Source organism: Urocitellus parryii, chromosome 3 (genome assembly GCF_045843805.1).
Source record: "Urocitellus parryii isolate mUroPar1 chromosome 3, mUroPar1.hap1, whole genome shotgun sequence".
Lineage (NCBI taxonomy): Eukaryota > Metazoa > Chordata > Mammalia > Rodentia > Sciuridae > Urocitellus > Urocitellus parryii.
In genome coordinates this window covers 1,055,265-1,079,255 of record NC_135533.1, presented here as the reverse complement: position 1 = coordinate 1,079,255, position 23,991 = coordinate 1,055,265, and the positions used below count along the sequence as shown (strand labels likewise).

Below are 23,991 nucleotides of genomic sequence, written 5' to 3'. Positions count from 1 at the left end.
AAACTGGACCTTTAGGAAGAACACGACGGAGGCTCCTCAAGAAACTGAAGACAGGTTCTGGTGTGTGTCCAACACCACAGAACTGGCCAGACACTGCAGGTCCACGCAGCCCAGGCCTAGACTGGACCTGGGTGCCCACTGGCAGAGGAGGGACAAAGGAAATGGAGCACAGGTACACTCGGGCGGATCATTCAGCTCTAAGAAGTAGGGCTGGAGGACAGCGAGTCGAGGGAAGTAAGCCAGACAGACAGGCGTGGGAGCCTGTCCTCCCCCAGGTGGATGCTGGAAGAAGCCAGCCTGGGTGTCCAGCAGTGAGGACGAGAGGCTGGGAAGGGAGGAGAGGGAATGCAGGGCGGCAGATCACAGGTACCAGGAGTGAGTTCTGGGGCTCCCAGCACAGTAGGGGTGCCTACAGTTCACCAGAACCTACTGTGCACTTCATGAGGAAGAGAGGAGAGGAGCCTGAAGGCTCCGCAGCAAGAGGTGACGGGGACCGGGGACAGAAAGGCTCATGGCCCTGATGTGACCAGTCCACGCTGGAGCCCCGTGTTGAAAAGGAGCACCCAAATGCACGAACATGCAGTTATCACATGCCAATAAAAAAACTTAAGGCTGAGATTCACCAAAAATCTTCCTATTTGATCTTAAGAATCTCAATGGATGAACCTTCCAAGGTGTAGGGGCTTAGCCTTAAAAAGAAATGTGATTTATCAAGTAACTCACAGCTCGCTGCATTTCACATCATGGCTATAGCTCCCAGGACCATTTTTTAATGGATGAAACTATCAGGGAGTGATCTAACTCAAAGCCAATTTACTTGTTGTCTATTCCTCACTAACTGCTAATCAATACACAGAGGTAGCTCATAAATGAGTCTTTCAATGGTCTGTCCATCCTCCCATGCCTTGTCCACCACGGAGGCTTGTCTGTGACCCTGCCCTGTGGGTGACGATGGCCTTCATCACCCTGCTGCAGGATGCTGTAGCAATTAACTTGCAGGCTGACTCCTGCCCTGCCATTCAGTGTGGAGCAGGTCAAACCATTACAAGAACACATTTTCCACTTCAGAAAGGTGGAGAGTATTTCACACGAAGGACTCCGCTATTCTTGTGCACCTGGATGAACTGGCCTTGGACCCCAGCATATGTGATGCTTAGCGCTGTCACCCAAGTGGTCAGAGGGAAAAATCCAAATTAGGATCAGAACCACTGCCAAGAGCTTCACAGCCGGCCCCTCCCTGCGGCCCTCACGCCCGTTTTAGGCCATTTCTCTCCTCACAGGAAACCTTTACAGCCACCACAGGTTCTCTGGAGGTGTCCGGCTCACGGGCAGGTCTCCTCCTGGACCTGGCTCCCTCCTCACAGCAGCATCCACGGTCCCACGTCTCCTGTCCACGCGGCTCGCTCTGATGGAGGCACTGTGTGCAGGGGGCAGGCTGCTGGCTCAGGAAGACCCAGTCCTCATCTCATCTTTACTCCTGAACAGACTGTTGGTGCGAGGCACATGACTTATTCCTCTGAGGAACAACAGCCAAACGTGCAGAGCGCTAGCTGCTACTCCCCAGTGACAGCGGAGCCCGCAGAATGCCCCAGAATGACAAAGCCAAGACGCCGGTGGAGTCCTGGGTGATGCAGTCACCACAGCACAGCACTGGGAGACCCTGGCCCCCTCCTCCCTGCCCTCCACAAGCTGGACACTGTGTGTGCCTGGCCAGGGTGCGAGCCAGGAGCAGGCGCCAGGCCAGACCCTGCCCTCAGCAGGAGCAGGGAGGAAGGAAAGAAGCTGAAGGAGGAGGGCTCCCAGGCAGCACCCTCTCCTGGTGAGGTGAGGCCAGGAGCAGACTGCAACCCAGGCCACGGCCACAGGGGATCCAAAATGAGAGACAGCTACAAAGACTAAAGAAGAAGATTACAGGCACCAGGCATGGTGCCAGAGGACCTGCTGTGGCAGACTCCCCACTGGGCTGCCCAGAGGGCTTTTAAGAGGCCACCCTTCAAACGGAGTCCAAGGGAAGATGACCACGAATTTATCAGGCAGCACAGATGAGGCGAAGGCAGGAATGGCAATTCTGATATGTGAATGGCAGCCCAGACGAGAAGCATCTGAGTTCCATCTTCAAATGGCAAACAGCAGGGACAACAGATGGGAAGCTCATCAGCAGAGCCGCACAGCCAGATAGAGCTACAGGGCGGCAGGGGCCGAGGACATGTGTAGAGAATGTCCACCACCTCTGCCCAAGGAGGGCCTCTGTCCTACCGCCAGTGAACAGTTCTTCTCCAATCCTACTAGGAAGGGAAGCATGGAGAGAGCCAGCCCAGGAGAGCAGCAGGCCTCTGCCTTCACCCACAGGTGCACCTAGTGGCACCCTGACACAGATGGAAAAGCACCTCTACAAGACAGCCTGCAAGGAAGACCCATCCTCAAGGAAACAAACAGCAGGACCAAACGCGGTTTCACAGGGACTAGGACCACGCACAGGAGAGCCACAAGAACACTCCAGTCTCTACGTATGCACGCTTCAACTCCTCATCTCACTGATCATGAAAATAAAAGCAAAGACAAGCTACCATCCTTAGTAACACGGCCTTGGAAGCTGACCACGTGCCATGCAGTCAGGAGCATGGGGTCCAGGAGCCTGTCTGGGGTCCTTTAAAGTCTCCCAGGTGCTGGGTGGCCATGTGTCCCCCACTTAGACAGTTGCTCCTCAGTCACTTACCACCTCCTGGACTCCTGGAGCCAAGTTTCCTCGGTGCCCGGGTCCCCTGCCCTTTCCCGGGTACCACCCACCCCTGAGCCTGGTGGAGTCGTTACCTGGGAGTTACCAGGTGTGCTGTGAAGAGCAGCAGGAGGGCCTGAAAAGGGGACTGACACAGCTTCAGTGAGCACCTGAGGGTTCCACAGAAACGTCCTGTGCACACTAAGGACCGTGGTGGCGCTGCTCCTGCAGACAGGTGCTCTCAGAGCGAAGGCGGGGCCCGCCTCTGGTGTGGCTGTGTGCTGCAGCCACCAACTGCTGCTCTCCCACTCCCCAGACCCGACAAGGACACTGCCTCACCCTTTCAGTGAGCACGGAGGTGGATATCTAGATCTTCGTGCCACGGGGATTTTCTAACTAAAGACTGTGGTTCTAGATGTTTTCTCTCAGGAAAAAAAAATGGACTGTCCAACAGAAACCCTAGGAAAGGCCCTGTGTGTGCTTTTAACATGAAAAACCGTGCTGCGGTGAGACGCCTGGCAGCCCTGCTCGCCTGCTGTGTCTGTGTGGGCTGCTCTTCTCCACCTGCAGGACGGGGCTGCTCTAGTCACTACTCCTGTGGCAGCAGGTGTGAGACAGAGAGAGCGAGCACGTGTCTGAGCTGCCTGCTTCAAGCAACTGTCCGGTGAGGTCCTTCTGCCTGTCCTGCAGTGGGGAGACTTCCTCCTGCGAAGAGGGAATTCCTGACCTCCGCCTGCACAGAGGTCTAAAGATGCAGGATTTCCCAAAGGAGCCATGGAAGAAAATCTCGGCCTGCCTCTTGGTGACAAGCCATGTGGCCTTCTCTCATGGGTCGGGATACAGCGGAGCAAGAAGTCTCTTCCTCACAGACAGCTGACCTTCTGGAGCTTCCCACAGGAAGACGGGGTGCTTGCTACGACACAACCCAGCTTGATGATGTGACTGTGGCTGGGGGGCAACCCTGGACCCTAGAGTAACCCTAGACGGTGCATACCTGGCTCGGCTGGAAGGATCCAGAGGCTGTGGGTAGGCTCTGGGGAGGTTGGCGAGCTCCTGTGCCATCACACGCTGGGTGTCGTCATCTTGCCACGTGAAGCCTGTAGGGACAGGGGGAAACTGAGTTACTGATTCAGAAGTTTGGCCAGGCTTCTGCCTGCGCCACATCCGGATGGCTCCCTCACACTGCGGACACCACATACCAGCCGGGGATCCCCCGCTGCCCCTCACTAGTCAGGTCTTCTTCACGGAGGCCAACTCTCCCAAATCTCTAGACCAAAAAGACGACTGACACTTTCCCCATTGTTTTCAACAAGCACCAGGGTGCTGGCTGTGGCTGAAGCAAGACCCGTAAGCCCAATGTGATGTCAGTCCGGGGAACCCTGTCTCCCTCCGAGGTCTTGGGCCCAACAAGAGAGGCTTCCCCTCCACAAAGGGCATGTTGTTGTCCATGCTTACTGCCATCTTGGCCATTTGTCCTCCCTGACCCCATGCTGCTTGGAAGCAAGCGCTCAGGTGGAACAAGGGGTGCTCCAGGAGAGCGCCTGCCATGGGGCTTGACGCACTGCCTCTGGGAACCAGTGACACTGTATTTACACTCAAATGTTATGACAAAGAGACTTACAACAAGGGCAAAGCAGTTGTGAAGGCAAAATCCATGTGATTATGCATTAATTACATGCACTGTGGATCACATGATAATTAGGCTCAGAATTACCAAATAACTCCTAAGAATAATTATTATGCAATTTGTACATTTTAGATCTTATGGTAACACTTTCGCACTTAGAACTACCCCTTGCAATTATCCATAATTATCTAATCACTAAATATCATGTAATTACAGAGGTATATTTTTATGCCCTGCACAAAACACATTACTAAAATCTTCAAATCAGAATGGCTCTGTGCGTGTGTGTGCTGCAAGTCCAGAACACACACTCTAGATGGAATCGAAAGACAGCTCAGTAGACGTAATTGGCCTTCAAGAACACACTTAGATATTTTTTTAAATGCAAATCTAAATTGTTTTAAGTTTACACATGGCAATCCAAACAGAAGGCCCAGCGGCATCACTACCAAGGCAGGTGGCCTTCTGCTTGTGCTGGGTCATTGTAGGGACAGTGACCCACAATCACTGCTGCACACACTCTAGTGTGGCTGTACTTGACTGAAAGCAAACCCACCCTCTAGTGAAAGCAACTGAAGAGAGCCCCTGCAGAAGGCATCGTCCACGGCTCTGCTTCACCCACCCCGGGGCATCTCCAGTGAAGAGTGCTTTTGCAAGCTGAAACAACATCTAGCCCTTTGGATTTAGAAAATAAGCACATTTTAAGTATGGCATTCCCCAAGGATAGCCATAATATTAATATTTATCAGGAAGCAAAATCAAGGGCACGAAAGGGACTTTCCAGGAAAACAATTTCATTTATAAAATTAGGCAACTGAGATTCAGGTATCTAAACAGCATGGAAGCATGAGCTATGTTGAGGCTCCATGGTTAGAACAACTGCTGGTCAGACAGAAGAGGCCATATGTGGGAGTGCAAGGAGGGCCCAGGACCCTAACCCTGGGAGGAGGAGGAACCATGCTCTTGGGTGAAAAATGAGGTAAGGCAAAGACCTGGGTGCTTCAGCATCCCCGTGAACTGCTCTCTAGGCGTAAGTGTGAGAGGCATCCCACCCCACTGGGTAACGTCAAGGGAGGCAGAGTAATGAGCTGTGACCTGGCCCACAGAGTTAAGGAGACCCCAGGGGTGGAAATTCCCACCCTGCCCTCAGGTGTCCACAGAGGTGAGTGAGCCTGGGCTTCTACCTCCCAGCACCCATGCTCTCCCTGGCCGGGCAGTGCCAGGAAAAGCTGTCAGAACACCATGTTTGCATGAGTTTCAAAGTTCTTATAATATACAAAAATGACCAGTTTCAATTGAAAATTAGTGCTTACAAGAAGAACCAAGAATACCTCAAACTTAAAGAACGCAGAGAATCAAGAGATACCAGCCCTGGGATGAAAGGTGTGAGACCCCATGGCGCCATGATGAAACTGCTTCCTACGCCACTGTGCATGTACCTGAGACAGACCAAAAGCAGGCATCCCGCCAACACGGGTGGTATAAAGAAGACCCAGGTGGGAGTCTTATGACTGGGGAGTACAGTAAGAAACAATGTTCTACAGAAAGAGGGAAGAGTCAGACCTGGAGACAGAACAACACAAATCCTCCAGTTTCAGCCACAGAGAGCAAACCGTCCAGAAAATGAGCAGAGGCTCAGAACTCTGAGGACGTGACCAAAGATCTGCCATTCATGCTGCAAATGCCTCAAAAGTAGAGGAGGAAGAAGGCAGGGCCAAAAGAAACTCGGAAAAATAATGGCTGAAAACCTCTCCGTTTTGACAAAAGACAAAGCTTAAAACTTCAAGAAGCTGAATACATCCCAAACAGGATAATCCTAATTCTTCTCCAAGATTCATTATGATTTAATTTCTGATGACCTCAAAGAAAAAGTCTTGACAAAGACACAAAACATGATGCCTTCTTTACATGCAAAACACGATTCATACGACAGAGGATTTCTCATCAGAAACCCTGGAAGTCACAGGAAATAGCAGATTTTCAAGTGCTAAAGAACAAGAAGAGTCAACCCAAAATCCATCGATTTACCCATCCATGCAGCCCATGAGAACATCCTTCAGGAATGAGAAGGAAACCGTCAAGCTCTCCAGTCCACACAGCCAGGGAAAGCCCTTGAGGAATGAGGAGACATTAGATGATCTTAAATAAAGGAAAGAGAAGAGCTAAATGAGCTATTCTAAACAGAAAGGAGATGATGAAAGCAGTCCCAACGAATCAGGAAAGAACAGGGCAGGCAACAACACCGGTAAATACAGGTGCCTCCTCCTCTTGGGTTCCAGTGTGAGCACGGTTTCTTCCTAGTCCAGGTAGGAGGAGTATTTAACAATCATACACACATGAAGACCAGTGAACTGTGTTCATTTAACTGGTAAAACAGACAAGCTACGGTAAGCTGTGTATATATGTGATTATATATCTACACTCAGAAAGATATCAGGATATCAAAAACATAAATTCAAAAGCATAGCCGAAAAATTAAAATGGATTTCCCAAATGCTAAAATAACTTAAAGGGAGGGAAGAAAATACAGAGAAGTAAAAACTAAGAAACAAAAAATCGAACATTTAAGTTCTAGTATATCAAGAACTAGATTGAATGTCAATATACCGATGAAAACAGGCATTGGCTGAGAGGATTTTAAAACGACTCAACTATGTTACCTGTGAAACTAACTTCAAATATAACAACATAGGAAGAATGAAAGTAAAAATATGGGAAAAATACATCATGCAGGCATTAAAGAGCAGCAGCAATGTGTACTTTAATATCAGATAAATGAATCATCAGAGAAAATAAAATTGAGACAGACAGAGGAAAATTACATAGTGATAGAAGGGTTAATCCACCAAGATGCAGCAGTCCTAAACATGCATGCACCAAATGTCAGAGCAGCAACACATGTGGAGCAGAAGCTGATCAAACTAAAGAAGAAACAGAAAATTCCACAATTAGAGCTGTTAGTTTCACATCAATTTCTCAGCAAATGATAAAAAAAAACTATTTAAATAGAAAACCAGCAAATGCAGACAAGAACTCATGAGTGCCACTGGGCAACAAGGCCCAGAGAGCACTGGTGGAGCACGACGCAGCCACAGCGGAACGCATCCTATCAGCCACCCACGCAGCATGGGCCAGGACCACATCCCAGTCAGCACACAGACCTTGGCAGCAGGGAAGGAACAGGACCATTCAGAGCATGTTCCTAACACTGCAGAGGCCTGCTGGTAATCAGCCTCAGAAAAATCATGGGAAATCTCCAGACACCCAGAAAGCAAACAACATATTTCTAAGCTATCCTGGACCAAAGGGAATCCAAGGTGGTAAAGCACACTGTACTAGATGAAGCCAAAGTGCAGCAAGATCCCAACATTACGGCTCACAGTTAAAGCAGAGCTGTGAGGGGCATGTTTAGCACTGAAGGCTTATGTTAGGCAAAGAGAGGACTCAAATCAGCAATCTACATTCCAATCAAGAATCTACATAAAGAACAGTAAAATAAACCCAAAGAATGTAGAAGGAAGAGAATGATAGATCCATGAAATTTTAAAAAAATATATTTTTTGGTTGTAGTTGGACATGATATCTTTATTTTGTTTATTTATTTTTATGTGGTGCTGAGGATTGAACCCAGGGTCTCACATGTGCTAGGCAAGTGCTCTACCACTGAGCCACAGCCCCAGCCTTAGTCAATGAAATTTAAATTAGAAAAAGAGAAAAATGTGACAATAAAAACTGGTTCTGTGAAAAGATCAGTAAAACTGACAAATTTATAGCAAGAAAAAGATATAACAAATTGCCAATATAAGTAATAAAACAGGGAATATCACTGTAGACATCGAAAGGATAATAAGAGGATCAACAACTTTACACACGTAAATTTTTGACAACATTGGTGAAATGGTGGAGGCCTGGAAAAATATAAACTACAATAATTAATCAAACTCAAGACAGAGAGTTTAACAACCTGTAACTATTAAGGAACTGGACTTCAGAATTTAAAACCTCCCCACAAAATAGACATGCAGGCCCAGATGGAGAATTTGGAAGAATTCTACCAAACGTCTAAAGAAGAATTAACCTAAATTCCACATAATCTCTTCCAGAAAACAGAAGAGGAGGAAACAGTTTCCACTCCATTTCATGTAGCCACTACCAATCTGATATCAAAGGCAGACCATGACAGTACAGGAAAAGAAACCTGCAGACCAATATCCCTCATGAGTGTGGATGCAAACAACCTTTAAAAACATGAGCAAATAACATCTGGCAATATATGAAGATGATCATTCACCACAGGGTTTATTTCCACATAAAAGGAGAGGCTGGTTCACTATTCGGAAATAAAATCAGTGTAATCTACAATATTAATAGGCCAAAGAAGAATAAAAATCAAACCATCATAACAATCAAGGCAGAAAAAGCAACTGAAAAAATGTAATGCCCATTTAACATTAAAACTGTCAGAAAAAAAAGGAATCAAGGATAACCAAAATTGATAACAAGTGGACAATGTTTTGCCCTGAAAACCCCTGAAGCTAAATCCAGCCACACGGAAGGTTCTGTACTGGGGGTTTGGAACAAAGAAAGATGTCCACTCTCACCACCTTGTTCAACAGAGTTCTGAGAATTCCAACTAGTGCAAGGGGAAAATAAGGGCAATAAAACATGCATATCAGAAAACTGTACCTATTTCCAGATGACAAGGATGTCTACATGGAAAATCCCAAGGAATCTACAAAAGAAAGAAAGAAAGAAAAACCTCCTAGAACTAATAAGTTCATTTCCTACATACATACAAAGAGAACTGACATTAAATACTATTTATAGTCACTTGAAAGTTTAAATACTTAGGAATGAATCTAACTAAACATGTATAGGACTTGTAGACTGGAAATTACATAATGGGATGAAAGAAATCAAAGATCTAAATAAATGACATATAAACCATGTTCATAGATCGAAAGTCTCAATGTAAAATTATGATAATTCTCCCCAAATTGATACACTGTAAAGGTTTGACATAATTCTGGTACAAATTTCAGCAAGATTCTTTGTAGGTACAGACAAGCAATCTATATGGAATAACAAATTAACTAAAGTCACTAAAACTGCTTGGAAAAACAGAAATATAGCAATAGAATCATTGCACATCATTTCAAATCTTATTCCATCAGTACAGTAGCCTAGACTATGTAGTATGGGTGGAGAAACAGACAAATAAATCAATAAAGTATCATTGAAAGCCCAAGAGTACTTCCTTGGGATCAGGACATCCTGGAGGTGACTGAGACATTAGTGCAAGAACCTTCCAAAGGGGGGATGAGCCTCTATTCAGAAACATGAGAGCCTGCCCAGAAGCCTGGGATGGGGAGTGCAAGGAACCTCCAGAGGTGGGGATGAGTGTCTCAATAAAGACTCTAGTGTGGAGAAAGGGATGCCAGCAGGGAAAGACCCCAGATAACCTCCAGGTCTTATGTTAAAATAGTGTAAAGACAGTCCTAGGACAAAGGGAAATAGAAGCCACAGATGATAAAATACTGTTGTTGCTTTTTTTTAAAAGAATTCTAATATTTATTTTTTAGTTTTCAGTGGACACAAAATCTTTGTTTGTATGTGGTGCTGAGGATCGAACCCGGGCCGCATGCATGCCAGGCGAGCGCGCTACCACTTGAGCCACATCCCCAGCCCAAAATACTGTTGTTTTATTTGAACTCACTGATCACAAGAATCTCCAGGAAAAATTCTAGGCCTAGGGATAGGGAAGAAAATGGAAAGCACAGATCCTACCCAGGTCTGAGTCATATTGTAAAAGTCTGCAACAGACTCTATTTTAATTTCTAAGAGCTTATATCTGATAGTTCTTTTGTCTCCTACCCATGGGGATTTAATATTTGGTAAAAAGGTACAAAATCTTTGTTTCCTGTCTGTTTTGTGTGTTTCTGTGCACATCTTGTATTGTATGTTGTGTTTACATATGTGCTTGTGTTTATAATATTACATGGTACCAAAATTAGCATATAGATAAATGAGCACTCATAAATTTAAAAAAATGGATCCAAATGCCTTTCAGTTCACATAACTGAAATTGATTAAATAGATATGAATAAAGATGTCTTTAACATTACTAACCAAAGTTTTTAGATAGCCAACCAATCAAGACAGTATTGATTTCTGTAAAATATTTAAAGTTCAACGTCTATTACTTCTAAGGAATTTTCTTTGTAAGAAATAACTGACTTAAAGTGTTAAATAGACTTATTAGATACCTTGGTGTCATGGGTAACATAAGCTGGATATGAGTAAATTAATTTTAACATAAATGTGATTAATCTCCATAAATATGTTTGTGAGAAGAGACATCTGATTAATTTGCAAAGCAAAAAACTAAAACATCAACTAAGTATAAATTCAAGTACACTTGGTTTCTTCAATTCCACAAGGTAACTTATATTAGGGTTTATTAAATGTGTTTTCATAAATTAGTAAATGAAAAAAAAGTTTAAGATTGCTTGTTTCTGGGTCTTATCCTAAAAAACAAGGTTACTAAGAGTTAAAATGCTGACAGGTATAATTTACAAAGAATAAAGTTTCAGCTGTGTTCAACTAAAGTACTGTAAAAAGGTTTGAAAGAGACTAATTTGTCTAAATTCATAAATTTCATAAGGATTTTTTCAGAATGCAACCTTTAATATGCTAATTTTCTATGTTGAAAAACAATAAGGGCTCCTTTAAACACTGATCTGCTCTTACCTATCAAGATGATTTCTGGTATCTTCTAAGTTTTATTACTTAGGAAAACTAAGTCTTGAAGGAATTAGGTTTGTACCTGTTTCAAACTCTTCTGAATGATTACTTCATAAATGTATGTAGCTGTCATGTATGTAGCTGAGAACAGTTTTAGCCTGTTAAGTTATAATGTAAAGTTAAACATAGTTAATGGACACCTATGTAGCTGTGACACTAACCATTACTGGCTTCTCTACATATCAGATACTGCTGCAGTCTGGCTGGGCACAAAATAACTAAGCCACCACAAAGCCTTGTAGGTTCAAACAGCAACTCTTTATTCCTGAACTCTTACCGGCACTCTACACACACTTCCCAGGAACACACTCCCTCCACCGGGCTCCACGCGCCAATTCTCCTGGAACCCCACGAGAACTCCACAGGAACTCCAAAGTAGCAGGCGCCCGAGGCAGCAGGATCCGCCCTAATCCCAGAGCAGGGTCACCTTTCAACCATTCCCTCTAGCAAAATGCCAGGCGTCATTCCGACTAAACTGTGGCTCTCAACAAGATACATTCATGTTCTTCAAGTGTACCACCCTTTAAAAATGTACAGCTTAATACGAGAGCATTTTCACCAAGTTGGTGTTCTTCAAACAAAAACTGTCTGTGGCAATAGTCTCCTTCAGCTGTATATAGAAATAAGCAATCTGGTAGGTATTTATGTCATTTGATGTTTTGTAACTAGACAAAGGTAACCTGTTATATCACAATCCAACCTGGCAACTTGGTTTCAATCAAGACCTGGGGAGAAGGCAAGCTTCAACGGACCTGAAAAGGACCTTATCAAGTGGTCCCTGATCACTGGGTGGCTATCTTAACTGTTAAAAGAGAACTCATTTCAAAGGGTGGTTTCCAACTCAAAAAGTCACCATGGCTAAGATGGACAGCAATACCAATGGATAAAGGAACAAAAATGAAAATGAGACCAAAAGGTATGAAAGGGGGACTTGTGAGAAACAGAAAGTTCAGTGGTCCCTTCCTAGCATATGACACTCAGCCTAATTGCTCAAGAAGTGGGCTCAGCACTCTCCATGCTCAAGCAGTGTGTTTTAATTATAGTCCTTCCCTTTGCCCTCCCCAGTTTTAAGCCACTTGCCTAGATTATAACCCCAAGCTCCTCCAATCAGAGCAGGGGACAGTGCTACATTAGGGATAAAACAGGCCGACTGCCACCCAAACATGCTTGCTTGCCAGACTTTGCTAAGTTGCACACCTTCTGCAAAGTGAAGTTTGCCTTGCCCAGCTGCTTCCAACCCAAGGTCGACTCCCTGAGGCACCTGGGTATTCTAACAGATGGAAGGAGGTCTCCCGTGGGGGTGTGCCTATGAGTTGCGCAGCACATTTCCACCGGTAGCACATTTCCTGCAGGCGGGCATGCTCAGCCACTTGGTGTGCTGTGTGTTGAGGGCGTCAGGGAGCTGAGCCCACTTCCTGAGCCACGGCATCACCGCTCCACCTCAGGAGTGCCAGACAGCCTGCACTGGTGGTCGGACTGCACAGAGTGGATGAAATTCGAACCAGGTGGAGAAGACGTTAGGCGTTCCTCTCTGACCTGTGAAGATCTGGGTCCTGCTCCCCTTGGGAGATCCTATTTGATGGCGACATAACGGAGTAAGGAAGGGCAGGTGTAGCAAGACTGGTGAAGGCCCCTGGACGGAAGCCCCTGCTCACAGTGGGCCGGGCTCACCAGAGGACCAGGAGGGGGAGACTCATGAGGAAGGAGATGGGAGACACAGCCAGGCATGCTCAGGAGCCAGAGTAGCACAGAGTGTGGACAGTGTGTGCTTCCCTGTGGGAAGGTGGGCAGAGAAGCATAGGCCTCCTTGGGGCCTCAAATCAGCATGGGAGCCTCGAAGGGAGAATGCAGGCCGGCAAGAGGGTGTTACACAGGAAACAGACACTGGCCACCACCTGGGAGTGTCCCAGGGACCACAGATCAGTGAGGAAATCTAGCAATAAAGGGGCTGCAGGTGGAGAGGCTTGGGAGAGAAGCAACCTGATTTGCAGGAGGATCATTTGGGGATTGAGCGGCAGCACCATTTTACCCCTGTGACCAACAGGGGAGTTCTGAGAGGAAGGAACCCCAGAATCTCACCCCTGCCTTCTGAGTCCATTGAGCCCACTGGTCCTGCCTGAAAGATGCTAATAGGAAGTCAGGGGCCAATTTGAGCTGAGGAGTGTGATCAGAACTAAAGACTCAAACATTTGGAAGCTGGGGGGACGCGCCTGGGCTCCAGGTCAGGACAGGGCACAGAGGAACCTGAGGCCATGACTGCTTAGGAGGAACTGGCTCCTGGGGTGCAGCTCGGCACTGAGCTTGGTGCCAGCCATGAATCGCCATCATCTGCCTCGTCTACCGTCATCTACTTCCTCTGCCCCTTCTGTGCCTTGCAAACAGGACCTTACGACCATGCACAGGGTACAATGTTGGAATTCTAGGTTATGGAGGGGTGCTGCTGACCTCATGGAGTAGGGCCCATGGGCAGGCAGCAGATGCCCAGGCTATTACTCCTCATAGTGAGCCCCCCACTCCTCTGAGACTAGGGAGGGCCATCTGAGTCCCCTGGAAACTGCCCGTGGATATTCCCAGTTAGATGCAGAGGGAGGCACATGCATGCTCTGGTGATCAGCCCTGATTCCCAGGCTCTGAGGCTACCCTTGGGTCTGCTCATTTCGTCTCTGGTCACCAGAGTAGGCCCCACCCCCAGCCTCCCTTGACCTCTTCGAGCAGCCACTCAAGAGCTGCCTATTCCAGGTGCCCTTCCCCGGGAAGCACGCTCAGGAGCCAGGAGCCATCTGAAGGCCCCAGAAAGCATGCATCCACCCACCTTCCACCTCTCCTTCCTCCCCTGTGCAGGCCAAGCTTCTCAGTTAACTCAAAATACAATGAGCAGCAGGAAAGGCAGGCCAGACACTCAGCTCCAAGAGCCACTGGGCCTGGCCTGCTCGTCCTGAACACGGAACGGATGGGTTCTGCCCCTCGTGCTACCCTGGTCATGCACACAGTTTCTGTGCCACCAGAAAGTCCTGATTGATGGGGCCAATCAGTTTCAGTTTCAAGTCTTAATCATTACTTTACAGGCTTTTTTTTCCTTCCAGCTCTTAAAATGGAACTTCCCCATTATTACAGTACTAGCAAGTGGGGGCCTGGGCACACATGAATGAGGAACCCCAGGAGGACCAGGCAGCTCTGGGAACCGTTGCTGGTTCCAGGTGCTCAGCAGGAGGGGAAGCACCTCAAGTCTGGAGAGCTGGATCTCAGAAAGAGGAGCCAGAACCAGAGACCTAGAGAGACCTGGCTCAACAGAGAGCAGAGACAAAGCCCGGGCACCCCTGGCAGCTGCCGGGCCATGTGCTGTCCTGCATCTCTAAGGTCACAAGTACACACAGCCTTGGGATTCCAGGGGTCAGTTGGGGGGACCCAGGGCCAGGAAGGCAGTGAACTAACACACCCAAGACCTAGGGCCTCTTGAGGTGGGTCACAAGCAGCTACTCCTGTCTTCCAAACAGCAGGACGGTATAGAAACCTCACATAAGAACACCCTTGGTAGGCACATCCCATTCCGAGAAGAGTATGCAATTCTGCTTCACAGGGTTGACCCAGCTCTCCACTCTGATGGGGTAACCAGGTCTGTTTCTAACTACTAGCCAGGAAAGAGCTCAGGAGACAGACTGCTCTGGAGCTTCTCTGTCACCAGAGCCTCTTTTCAGCCCACAAGCCACAAGCCGCACATGGCAGGCAGCGCAGCCGGCTCTTTGTACCATCAAAAGCTGCAGGGTGACTGCAGCCTCCTCTCTGCCCAGTGGCTTAGCAGACAGGAAATGGCCTACTCTGTGCCCCTGCCACCATACGCATTGCCAGCATGGACCGCCCCCCGCCGTACCCTCACCCGCTGCACCTTTGCCTGGCTCCTCTGACAGCTCCGGGAGGGCAGCTGCACAAACAAGGCCCACCTCTGGCCCAGGCCTCACCTGCCACACCTCCTCCAGGCTGCCTGCTGGAGAGAGCCTCACTGCTCAGGCTGCAGCTCCACAGCACAGTGGGCAGCCACTGGCCTCCAAGCTGGGAAGGCACTGGAGCATGTGTCCAGGTGAAATTCACCATGAGGCTGAACTGGGCATGCAGCTCAATTCCAGACCTCGAGGGAAAGAAAGGAGCAAGAGGGGAAGGAGCGACTGTAACCCCCAAGGAGGGCAGTGGGTGCCGGGGCTCACACACATGACCTGGGGGACACCGTGCTCTGTCTGAAAGGTGTGGAGGAAGAAGGCTTTGATGGCTACTTCTTCCCTACCCTCAAGCCACCGCAGCTTGAGGAGCAGCAAACAGAAGAAGTGTGTGGCCCAGGAACAAGACATAGAAAACCAGCGTCACGGTAAATACGAACGGGGGGTAGAGCAGGAAAAGGGGCATGGATGCATTGAGTAAAGACCCAGACAAACTCAGGGCAGCGGGTCCTGGGAGAAGTCCAGGGTGGTTAAGGCTCATGCTGCATTTCCTCTGCAGACTTGATAGGGCACAGGGCTGTGTTTGGCTCACAGTAAGGAAGAAAACTTTGCTCCACTAAGTAACTAAGTCCCTTTCCTGGGTCCCCACACCGTGGTGCCAACAGCTGCATGGGCTGGGTTGGACCTCACACCAGAGGTGTGGTGGTGGCCCAGGAACCTGTCAGAAGCCGTCCCGTGAACATGCCCAGGTGGCCCTCAGCCAGCGTCCAGGTCCAGCTCATGATAGGAAACCCCAGGCCCAGGGCGCCCAGCAGGAAGGGACGCCACCTCAAGTAACCTGCACGTCAGGGCACGTTTTCCTTTCCCACAGCGTGGCTAGCCCCCCTCCCTCTAATCACACCTTCCCCTGGCCATCTCAGAGTCTAAGTGCAAGTCAGCCTGTCCAGCTCCCTCAAGGACACTGGTCCTGGGACTTCTCCCTGCTCTCAAGACACAGGAGAGGAGGTGTCCTGCCAGTCCCCTCAAGCCCTTCCTGAGGCTTGCAGTGATTTTAATGACACTCCACAGCTCACTGCACCCAGGCGGGAGGTCACAGCTTTGAGGTCCTCTCCAAACACCTCATAAATAAGAAAAAGGTTTGAGAATTTTTTTACAAAGTCAAGAAGTGATCCATGTGGCTTTGATATTCCCAAAAGACACACTTGCACTGGGAAAAAGGAGACCATGCAGCACCTCCAGTGCTGACTCTGCAGTGGCCTCAGGCCCTCAACCTCCCAGCGAGGTCACACGGGTCCACTTGGTACAACCATCTCTGCTGCTGCTGTGGCTTTGCTCCCTGCTGGGCTGCTATCATTTGTGTCCTGGCCTGAGCCCGCTGCCCCCAGGCCCATTTGGTCAGCCACTTGCCCACCCAGATGTCCTGTCTTACTCAAAGAAGAACTACCCGAGGTCCAGGGCCAGCACCCTCTCACGTGCCGTCTGGAGGACGCCCTGGCCCAGTTGGTTGATGGGGGTGGGGGGGTCATCCTGCTCTTCCAGGGGCTTCATCCATGAGATCTGCTCGATCGACACTTCCCTGGCTAGAATCAGGCCAGGAGCCATGTGCTCTCATCAGCACTGGAGGAACGGCCTGGGAGTGGCCTCCTGCAGCCGTGTCCAACTCTGCCAAGCTGGTCCTGAGCCCAAGGCTTTTGTGGTACTGCCTGCCCTCAAGCCCGTCCCCACAGTGGACACTGTGTCTCACTTCATGCTCACAGCTGCAAAAGTGGCCTTTTACAGACGAGACCAGTCCCTGGAAGGACAGCCTTACGCCCAGCAGACATGCAGCTTCACTGGGACCTGTGGCTTCTGCCTCCGTCTCTGCTGGGGCCCTGGGCCTCTGTCACATCAGGGCGTCTGAGCTCAGCAGGGCGTTTGGCGTCCTGCTCCACGCCCGCTCGCAGTCTCGCGGTCTCACCCTCCTCTGTGCACACGTCCCCCACCCACATCTCTCATCTTGTCCATGCATGTGGGAAAGGCATTGTGCACTGTCTCCAATGGAGTACTCTCCTGCTGCCGCCTCGACAAGCCAAATTCAATTTGGAGATGAGCTTCATTTTCTGGACTTGTGAGTTAAGAAGTGAAACCATGAAGGAAGAACTTCAGAACCCCAGGAGGAAGTGACCATGGAAGCTTCATGACCTCCGAGAAGGTCTTCAAGTGGGTAACAAGATTTCCCTTCCCTCCTCCTGAGCAGGAGATGCACAGGAGACCCGGTGGGGTGAGCCCATGTCTGGCTGCTTCTGTGATGATCAGCAGGTAGTGAGGCAGCCGGGAGGGAGGGAGGGAGGAGAAAGGGTTGGAAGTGACTGGAGCAACTCTGCGGGAGAAGGGTGAGAATAGGTGGAGACTATTGCTGAAGGGGCACTTAGCATTCAGCAGTGTCAGGACTTAGGTGGTACTTAGTATGTGACAGTGCTTGGTGCTCACTAGAGGCTGCTGCTTAGGAGGTTTTTAGTGCTTAGCAGTACCCAGCACTTACTACCAAGCAGACTCCACTACTGAGAAGCAGAGCCTGCTCCCTTGGGCCTGGCCTGCAAGACATTCCCTCCTCCAGCTCGCTGGTACTCTGTCCAGTTCAGAGGGTGGTCCATGGCAGAGGGGCCAGTAGCAAAGAACAGCCTGTGGCAGAGAAGGCTGGGGGAGGAGGCCGGCCTGCGGCAGAGTGGGACTGGGAGGAGAGGGTGGCCTGTGCAGAAGTCTGAGGCCAGGACAACCAGATGAAAGCAGGAAGCAGCTCTGTCCTGGGCAAGTCTTCTCATGACAGGTCTGCGTCTCTGTCACCACACTCACTGGGCTTGTCCAGGACCGGGCACACTTCTGGGCAGCAAGCCCACTGGGCCGAGCGAGGACAAGTGAGTGAGAGAGCCCACTGAGCGGGCAGCGATGGCCTGGCCTGCACTGGCTCCTCCCCTCTCGGCTCCAGGTGTGACTACAGACTGAGACCTCCCGGTGCCAGCTGGGGGTGAGGCCGCAGTGGGGTGCCCTGCTTGGTGGGCACGGTGTGTTTCCTGAATAGGTGAACCACCTGACACTAACCTCAGAAAGAAGAAAAGAACTAGAAAAGAAGAAAGAACTCAGCCTACTTGGAAGAAAATGAAGATCAGAGCAAAAATACATGAAATAAAACTAGAAAGACAATAGGAAGATCCATAAAATGAAGACTGGGGTTTTGAAAAGATCAAACTCACAAATCTTTAGCTAGATTAAGAAAAGAAAGAGAAGGTTCAAACCAATGAAATCAGAATGGAAAGAGGAGACATGAAAACGGATACCAGGAGCCACGGCTGGCTCCCAAGGGACAACTGTGACCAGGGACGCCTGCCCACTGGCTCTCCTAGCAGAACGGAGACACCCAGCACATTCAGACACTGAACCTCGAAATTCAGAACCCAAAGAGATCAATACCAACGGCTGAGAAAGTGAGGAGGATCAATGTCGTACTAACGTTTGATTTATTAAGTGAAGAGCCAAGGCAGACTGATCCTCTGAAAGTTCCTCACAGTCCTCTGTGTCCATAACGCCCAAATATGGGCCACAAGGTGGACAGTGGACCTGCTTTCAACAAGACTTCACGAACCTCCAATCCTGACACAACTCCGTCCACACTTTCAGTTTTCAGGAATATTTCACCACACTCAGCTTTTCCTGCGGGGGATACGGCCCACGTTTTTCTCTTAGAAGCTGGCACCAAGGCTGGAGGCAAAGCCGTTGGCACAGTTTCTTTCTCCAATGTGCAGTTCACCAAAAACATGCCAACTGCAAACTCATCTCTGTCAAGCTGTCCGTCATGGTCAAGATCACTCAACTCCCAATGCTTCCAAGGATGTCCACAGGAGTCCGTCAACACTGCGTTCACTTTATCACCAGACAAAAATCCATCCACCGGGCTTGAACTATCAAAATGGCACCATGTTTGGCCTTATCTTCACATCCAACAGGCCACAGAAAATGAGTGCAGAGGTTCTGCTGGTTAGCAAAGGACCATTGGTGTCTTGAAATCTTGGTGAGGAACAGCCATGTTCAAACTACTCAGTAAAACCACCAATCCAATCAGTGCACATGCTACAGGATGAAAAACCACAAAGAATTCTGGTTTATTCAGGATGCCTTTGCCCTGTATCGGCTAAATCCCCGATCTTTCCGAGTATCAAGTTTGGAAGCCCTAGTTTTTTCAGAAAGCAGCAGCATCAGAAGCCAACACCCTTCCAGTACTCCTGTACTGACCTGTCTATAGTATTTTCATACTCAGTTGTCCTACTCAATAACTATGTCAGGGAGAGCTGGCTGCCAGTCATGGTGTTTTCTTCATGCACAGGAGGGGAGGAAGGACAGGCGAGGAGGAGGAGGCAGAGGGAGCCGGCGTGGGTGAGGCTTGGCAGGTGTCTCCCTGAACCTAGAGCCTGCCCTCCTCACCCCGCCCTGCCCTGCCTTCCGTAGTCTGGTGTTGTGATTCCTCCTGCTTCACTTTTTCACTAAGGATGCTTTGGCTTTTCTGGGTCTCTGATTTTTCCAAATGATTTCTTGACTAACTTTTCTATTTCAATAAAGAACATCACTGGAATTTTAGTGGGAACTTCATGAAATCTGTATAGAAGGTTTGGTGGCATGCCCATTTTGACAATATCTAAGAACACGGGGGCTCTTGCCATCTTCTAAGGTCTTCTTTCTTTCTTTAGTTCCATAGTTTTCATGGTAGAGGTCTCTCACTTCTTTTTTTAGGTCGATTCCCAAATATTTTATTTTTGAGGCTATTGTGAATGGGATGTTTTCCTGATTTCTTTCTCAGTGGATTCATCACTTATGTATAAGAACGCGATTGATTAATGGGTGTTGAGTGTAGATCCTGCTACTTTGCTGAATTCATTTATGAATTTGAGAAGTTTCCTGGTGGACTTTTTGGGGTCTTCTAAATACAGAATAATGTTGCTTACAAATAGGGATAGTTTGATCTCTTCTTTTCCTACTCATATCCCTTTAATTTCTTTCTTTTGTCTAAGTGCTCTGGCTAGGGTTTCAAGGACTAAGTTGAATAGAACAGAGAGCATCCCTGTCTTTTTCCAGTTTTTAGAGGGAATGCTTCCAGTTTTCTCCATTTAGAATGATGTGGCCTTGGGTTTCAAAGAACCAACTTTTTGTTTTGTCAATTTTTTGATTCTTTTTTTGTTTGTTTTAATTTCATTGATTTCCTGTCTTTTACTGCCTTTGGTGTTGATTTGTTCTTTTTCTAGGGCTCTGAGACATAATATTAGGTTACTTATTTGGTGACTTTCTATTCTTTTAATGAATGAGGTCAATGCAGTGAACGTTTCTCTTAGAACTGGCTTCATAGTGTCCCAGAGGTTTCTATACCTTGTGTCACTATTCTTATTTACCTCTAAGGATTTTTTTATTTCGCCCCTGATTTCTTCTGCTATGCATTCATCATTCAATAGTGTATTATAGTCTCCACGTGTTAGAGTAGCTTCTATTTTTTATATTATCATTGATTTCTAATTTAATTCCATTATGATATGATAGAATACAAAGTATTATCTCTAATTCTTTTGTTCGCTAAGAATTACTTTGGGCCTAAGATATGTTCTATTTTAGAAAATGATCCATGTGCTGTTGAGAAGAAAGTGTACTCAGACATTGACGCATGAAATATTGTGTGTGTGTGTATATATATATTATATATAATATTGTATATATGTCTATTAAGTCTAACTTATTAGTTGCATTTTTTAGTTCCATAGCTTATTTAGTTTGAGTTTGGAGGAGCTATCCACTGGTGAGAGAGGTGTGTTAACAGTCACCCAGCATTATTGTGTTGTGGGCTATTTGATTTTTGATATTAAGAAGAATTTGTATGATGTATGTTGATGCTCCATTGTTTGGGGCATCAATATTTATGATTATTATGTCTTATTGATGTAGAATTCCCTTAAGCAATATAAATTGAACTTCTTTGTCCCTTCTGATTAACTCTTGCCTGAAGTCCACCTTACTGATATGAGATTAGAAACCCCTGCTTCTTTACTCAATCCATGTGAGAGATATGTTTTTCCACCCTTTCACCCTCAGTCTGTGGATGTCTTTTCCTATGAAGTCTCTTGGAAACAGCATATTGTTGGTCTTGTTTTTTAAACCAACCTTCCAGTCTATGTCTTTTGACTCACAAATTTAGGCCATTTATATTCAATGTTATTATTGAGATCTAATTTCTACTCCCGGTCATTAGTATTTATTTATTGGCTTTAATTTGAATTAGTTTCTCCTTTGATTGACTATTCTTTTAGTGTAGTTTCTCCCTTTGCTGGTTTTCATTTTTATTTTTCATTTCTTCATCTTGAAGTATTTTATTGAGTATGTTTTGTAGTGCAGGGTTTCTAGCTGTGAATTCTTTTAACTTTTGTTTATCATGGAAGGTTTTTATTTCATCATCAATTCTGAAACTTAATTTTGCTGGGTACAATATTCTTGACTGGCATCCATTTTCTTATTATATATCTTATTCCAAGACCTCCTAGCTTTGAGGGTCTGGGGTGAGGTATCAGTTAAGATCTGGATTGGTTTCCCGCTAAATATGACAGGTCATTTTCCTTTGGCAGCTTTTAAAATTCTATCTGTATGTTAAGAATTTTCATAATAATGTGCCTTGGTGTGGATCTGTTGTAATTTTGAATATTTGGGGTCCTATAAGCCTCCTTTCATTCTTTAGGTTGGAGAAATTTTCTGATATTACTTCATTGAAAAGATTGTGCATTCCTTTGGTTTGCATCTCCAAGCCTTCATCTATCCTGATTAATCTTAAATTTGGTGTTTCAGGTTATCCTACAATTCTTGGAAGTTCTATTTGTGGTCCCTTAATATCTTTTCTCCATGGTGAACTTTATGTTCAAATTATATATTTTGTCTTCGCTGCCTGATATTCTGTCTTCCAAGTCATCTAGTCTGTGGTAATACTCTCCATTCTATTTTTAATTGGGTGTCTCGATTCCTTCATTTCAAGGATTTCTGGGGTTGGGGTTTTTTTTTCAGAATCTTCCTCTCTTTATTAAAGTGATCTTTCAGTTCCTGCATTTCCTCCGATTTTACTCCTTAAGTTGTCCTTTACCTCTCGGATCAGTTTAACTGTATTCTTGTTAAACTTTTTCTCTGACATTTCTTCCACTGTATTTCATTATATTCAGTTATTGAAGTATCTTGGTTTGTTTGGGGTGATTTGTTCCCTTGGTTTTTCGTGTTGTTTGTGTCTACCCATCTGACAATATGGATCTGAGGCAGTAGAATTTCTACCCCATGGGCTTATAGCGTCCCTGAAATTTCTAGTACCTCACTGTTTAGGGGAAAACAAATAATAACAGCAGCCAATGCAAACAATATATAGTATTAAACCAAATAGTTCCTGCTATGAGATCTACAAATGTTAATGTCACAATAAACAGAAACTGATCAGTTATTGCCTACAGTAAAATCAGTAAGTTTGCACAAGGGTTTACAATTTTGTATGGTGGACAGGGAACAAATAGAAGTGATGTAGGATGTGATGGTCATGAGGAAAGAGGAGAGAAGATAAAAATAAAAATTATAGGAAGAGTGAAAGGAAGAACAATAAAGATTGGCTTGTTGAGAAGCCACGTCTCTGCTTTCTTGGTTTCACACCATGGAGCAGACCTGAAAGCAACCTTCTGTATTCTACCACCTTGAAACCCCCCATTCTGTTTTACTAACAAGCTACAGCAGGGTATTTTACCTTGGAAGCTTATGGTGCTTTGCTAGAGTTTGGAACACTTTAAATGGCAATTTAATTCTTCAATTTTTTAAGGATTTGCAATAATTACTTATAAGCTCAATCCACTCATACTTCATGGGTGGATGGGGTGGTTTGGTATACACCTAATCAATTTCCCAAAGTCTTCCATTATCACCTGTCTATTTAGGTATCCCCAACCTATGGTCACATTTAGTAACTACTGTCACTGAAAGTAGTCTATTTCATTCAGATTTCTTAGATGTACTCAAGCTGTTATGGATACTCACCTGTGGCTCCCTTTGAGTATTTGATCTTTTGCATCTAATTCTGCATGCTTGTTCTCTTTCTTCTTAGCTAGTTAACCAGTGTCTGCCTTATTTTATTCTCCTTTTCATTTAAAACAGGTCTTAATGTTAATTTTCAGCAGTTTTAATGGCTTTCCATATTTCACCCATTAACTTTTGCCTTCTCTTTACTATCCATCGCCTACACTCTCCTCAAGTTGCTCTTTTTCCAATTTTGCGACTCATATTCCATCTGTTTACTTCCACTCTTCCTTTTGCATGGGCTCAGCTGGTGGCCCTCACCCCACCTGATCGCACGGGGGCTAAAAACTAAATGTTCACTTTACAACTTCCCAGGCTGCTGGGGCCCCATGGGGCTAATTCTGGCCAAAGAAACAGAGGGGTTTATTGGGTAGAGAATTTATTTCCTTTGTTTCAAAAGAGCCAATCATAGCAAATCAATTCCATCTCTCCTGTTTTGTCTTAAACACAACATAGCTGCCTAAACCACAACAGAACTTGGAATGGTTAGGTAACAAAACTGAGTGAAAGGATAGAGAACGAAACAGGAGCAGGTCAGAACAGCAGAACACAGGTCCAGGGCCAGCCAAGGCCCACGTGCAACTTCTGCACTGTGGGAGGGTGAGCAGTGGCCTTGCTCCGCACTGTTGGCCGTACACATCCCTGCCAGGGGAGCAGGTGATGAAGCTTTTCTCCTTAGAACTACACTGGCCAAAATCCACGAGTTTTGAATGTGATGTGTTTTTACTACAGCAACCTCCATCCCTTACATCTAAGAGCTGTTGGAAGCGATTTTCATGTGCAGGTGAAGTGCTAACTCACTTCAGATGGGA

General features: G+C 46.7%; 1 protein-coding gene across 1 annotated transcript in view; it reads right to left on the bottom strand.

Moving 5' to 3' along the window:
* Positions 1 to 23,991, bottom strand: part of Ptprn2 (protein tyrosine phosphatase receptor type N2) — a 794,381-nt gene that overhangs the window by 492,762 nt on the left and 277,628 nt on the right. Inside the window, exon 4 of the mRNA XM_077795880.1 lies at positions 3,711 to 3,813. Within this exon, the coding sequence (XP_077652006.1) occupies positions 3,711 to 3,813 (103 nt within the window). The remainder of the gene's footprint in view (positions 1 to 3,710; positions 3,814 to 23,991) is intronic.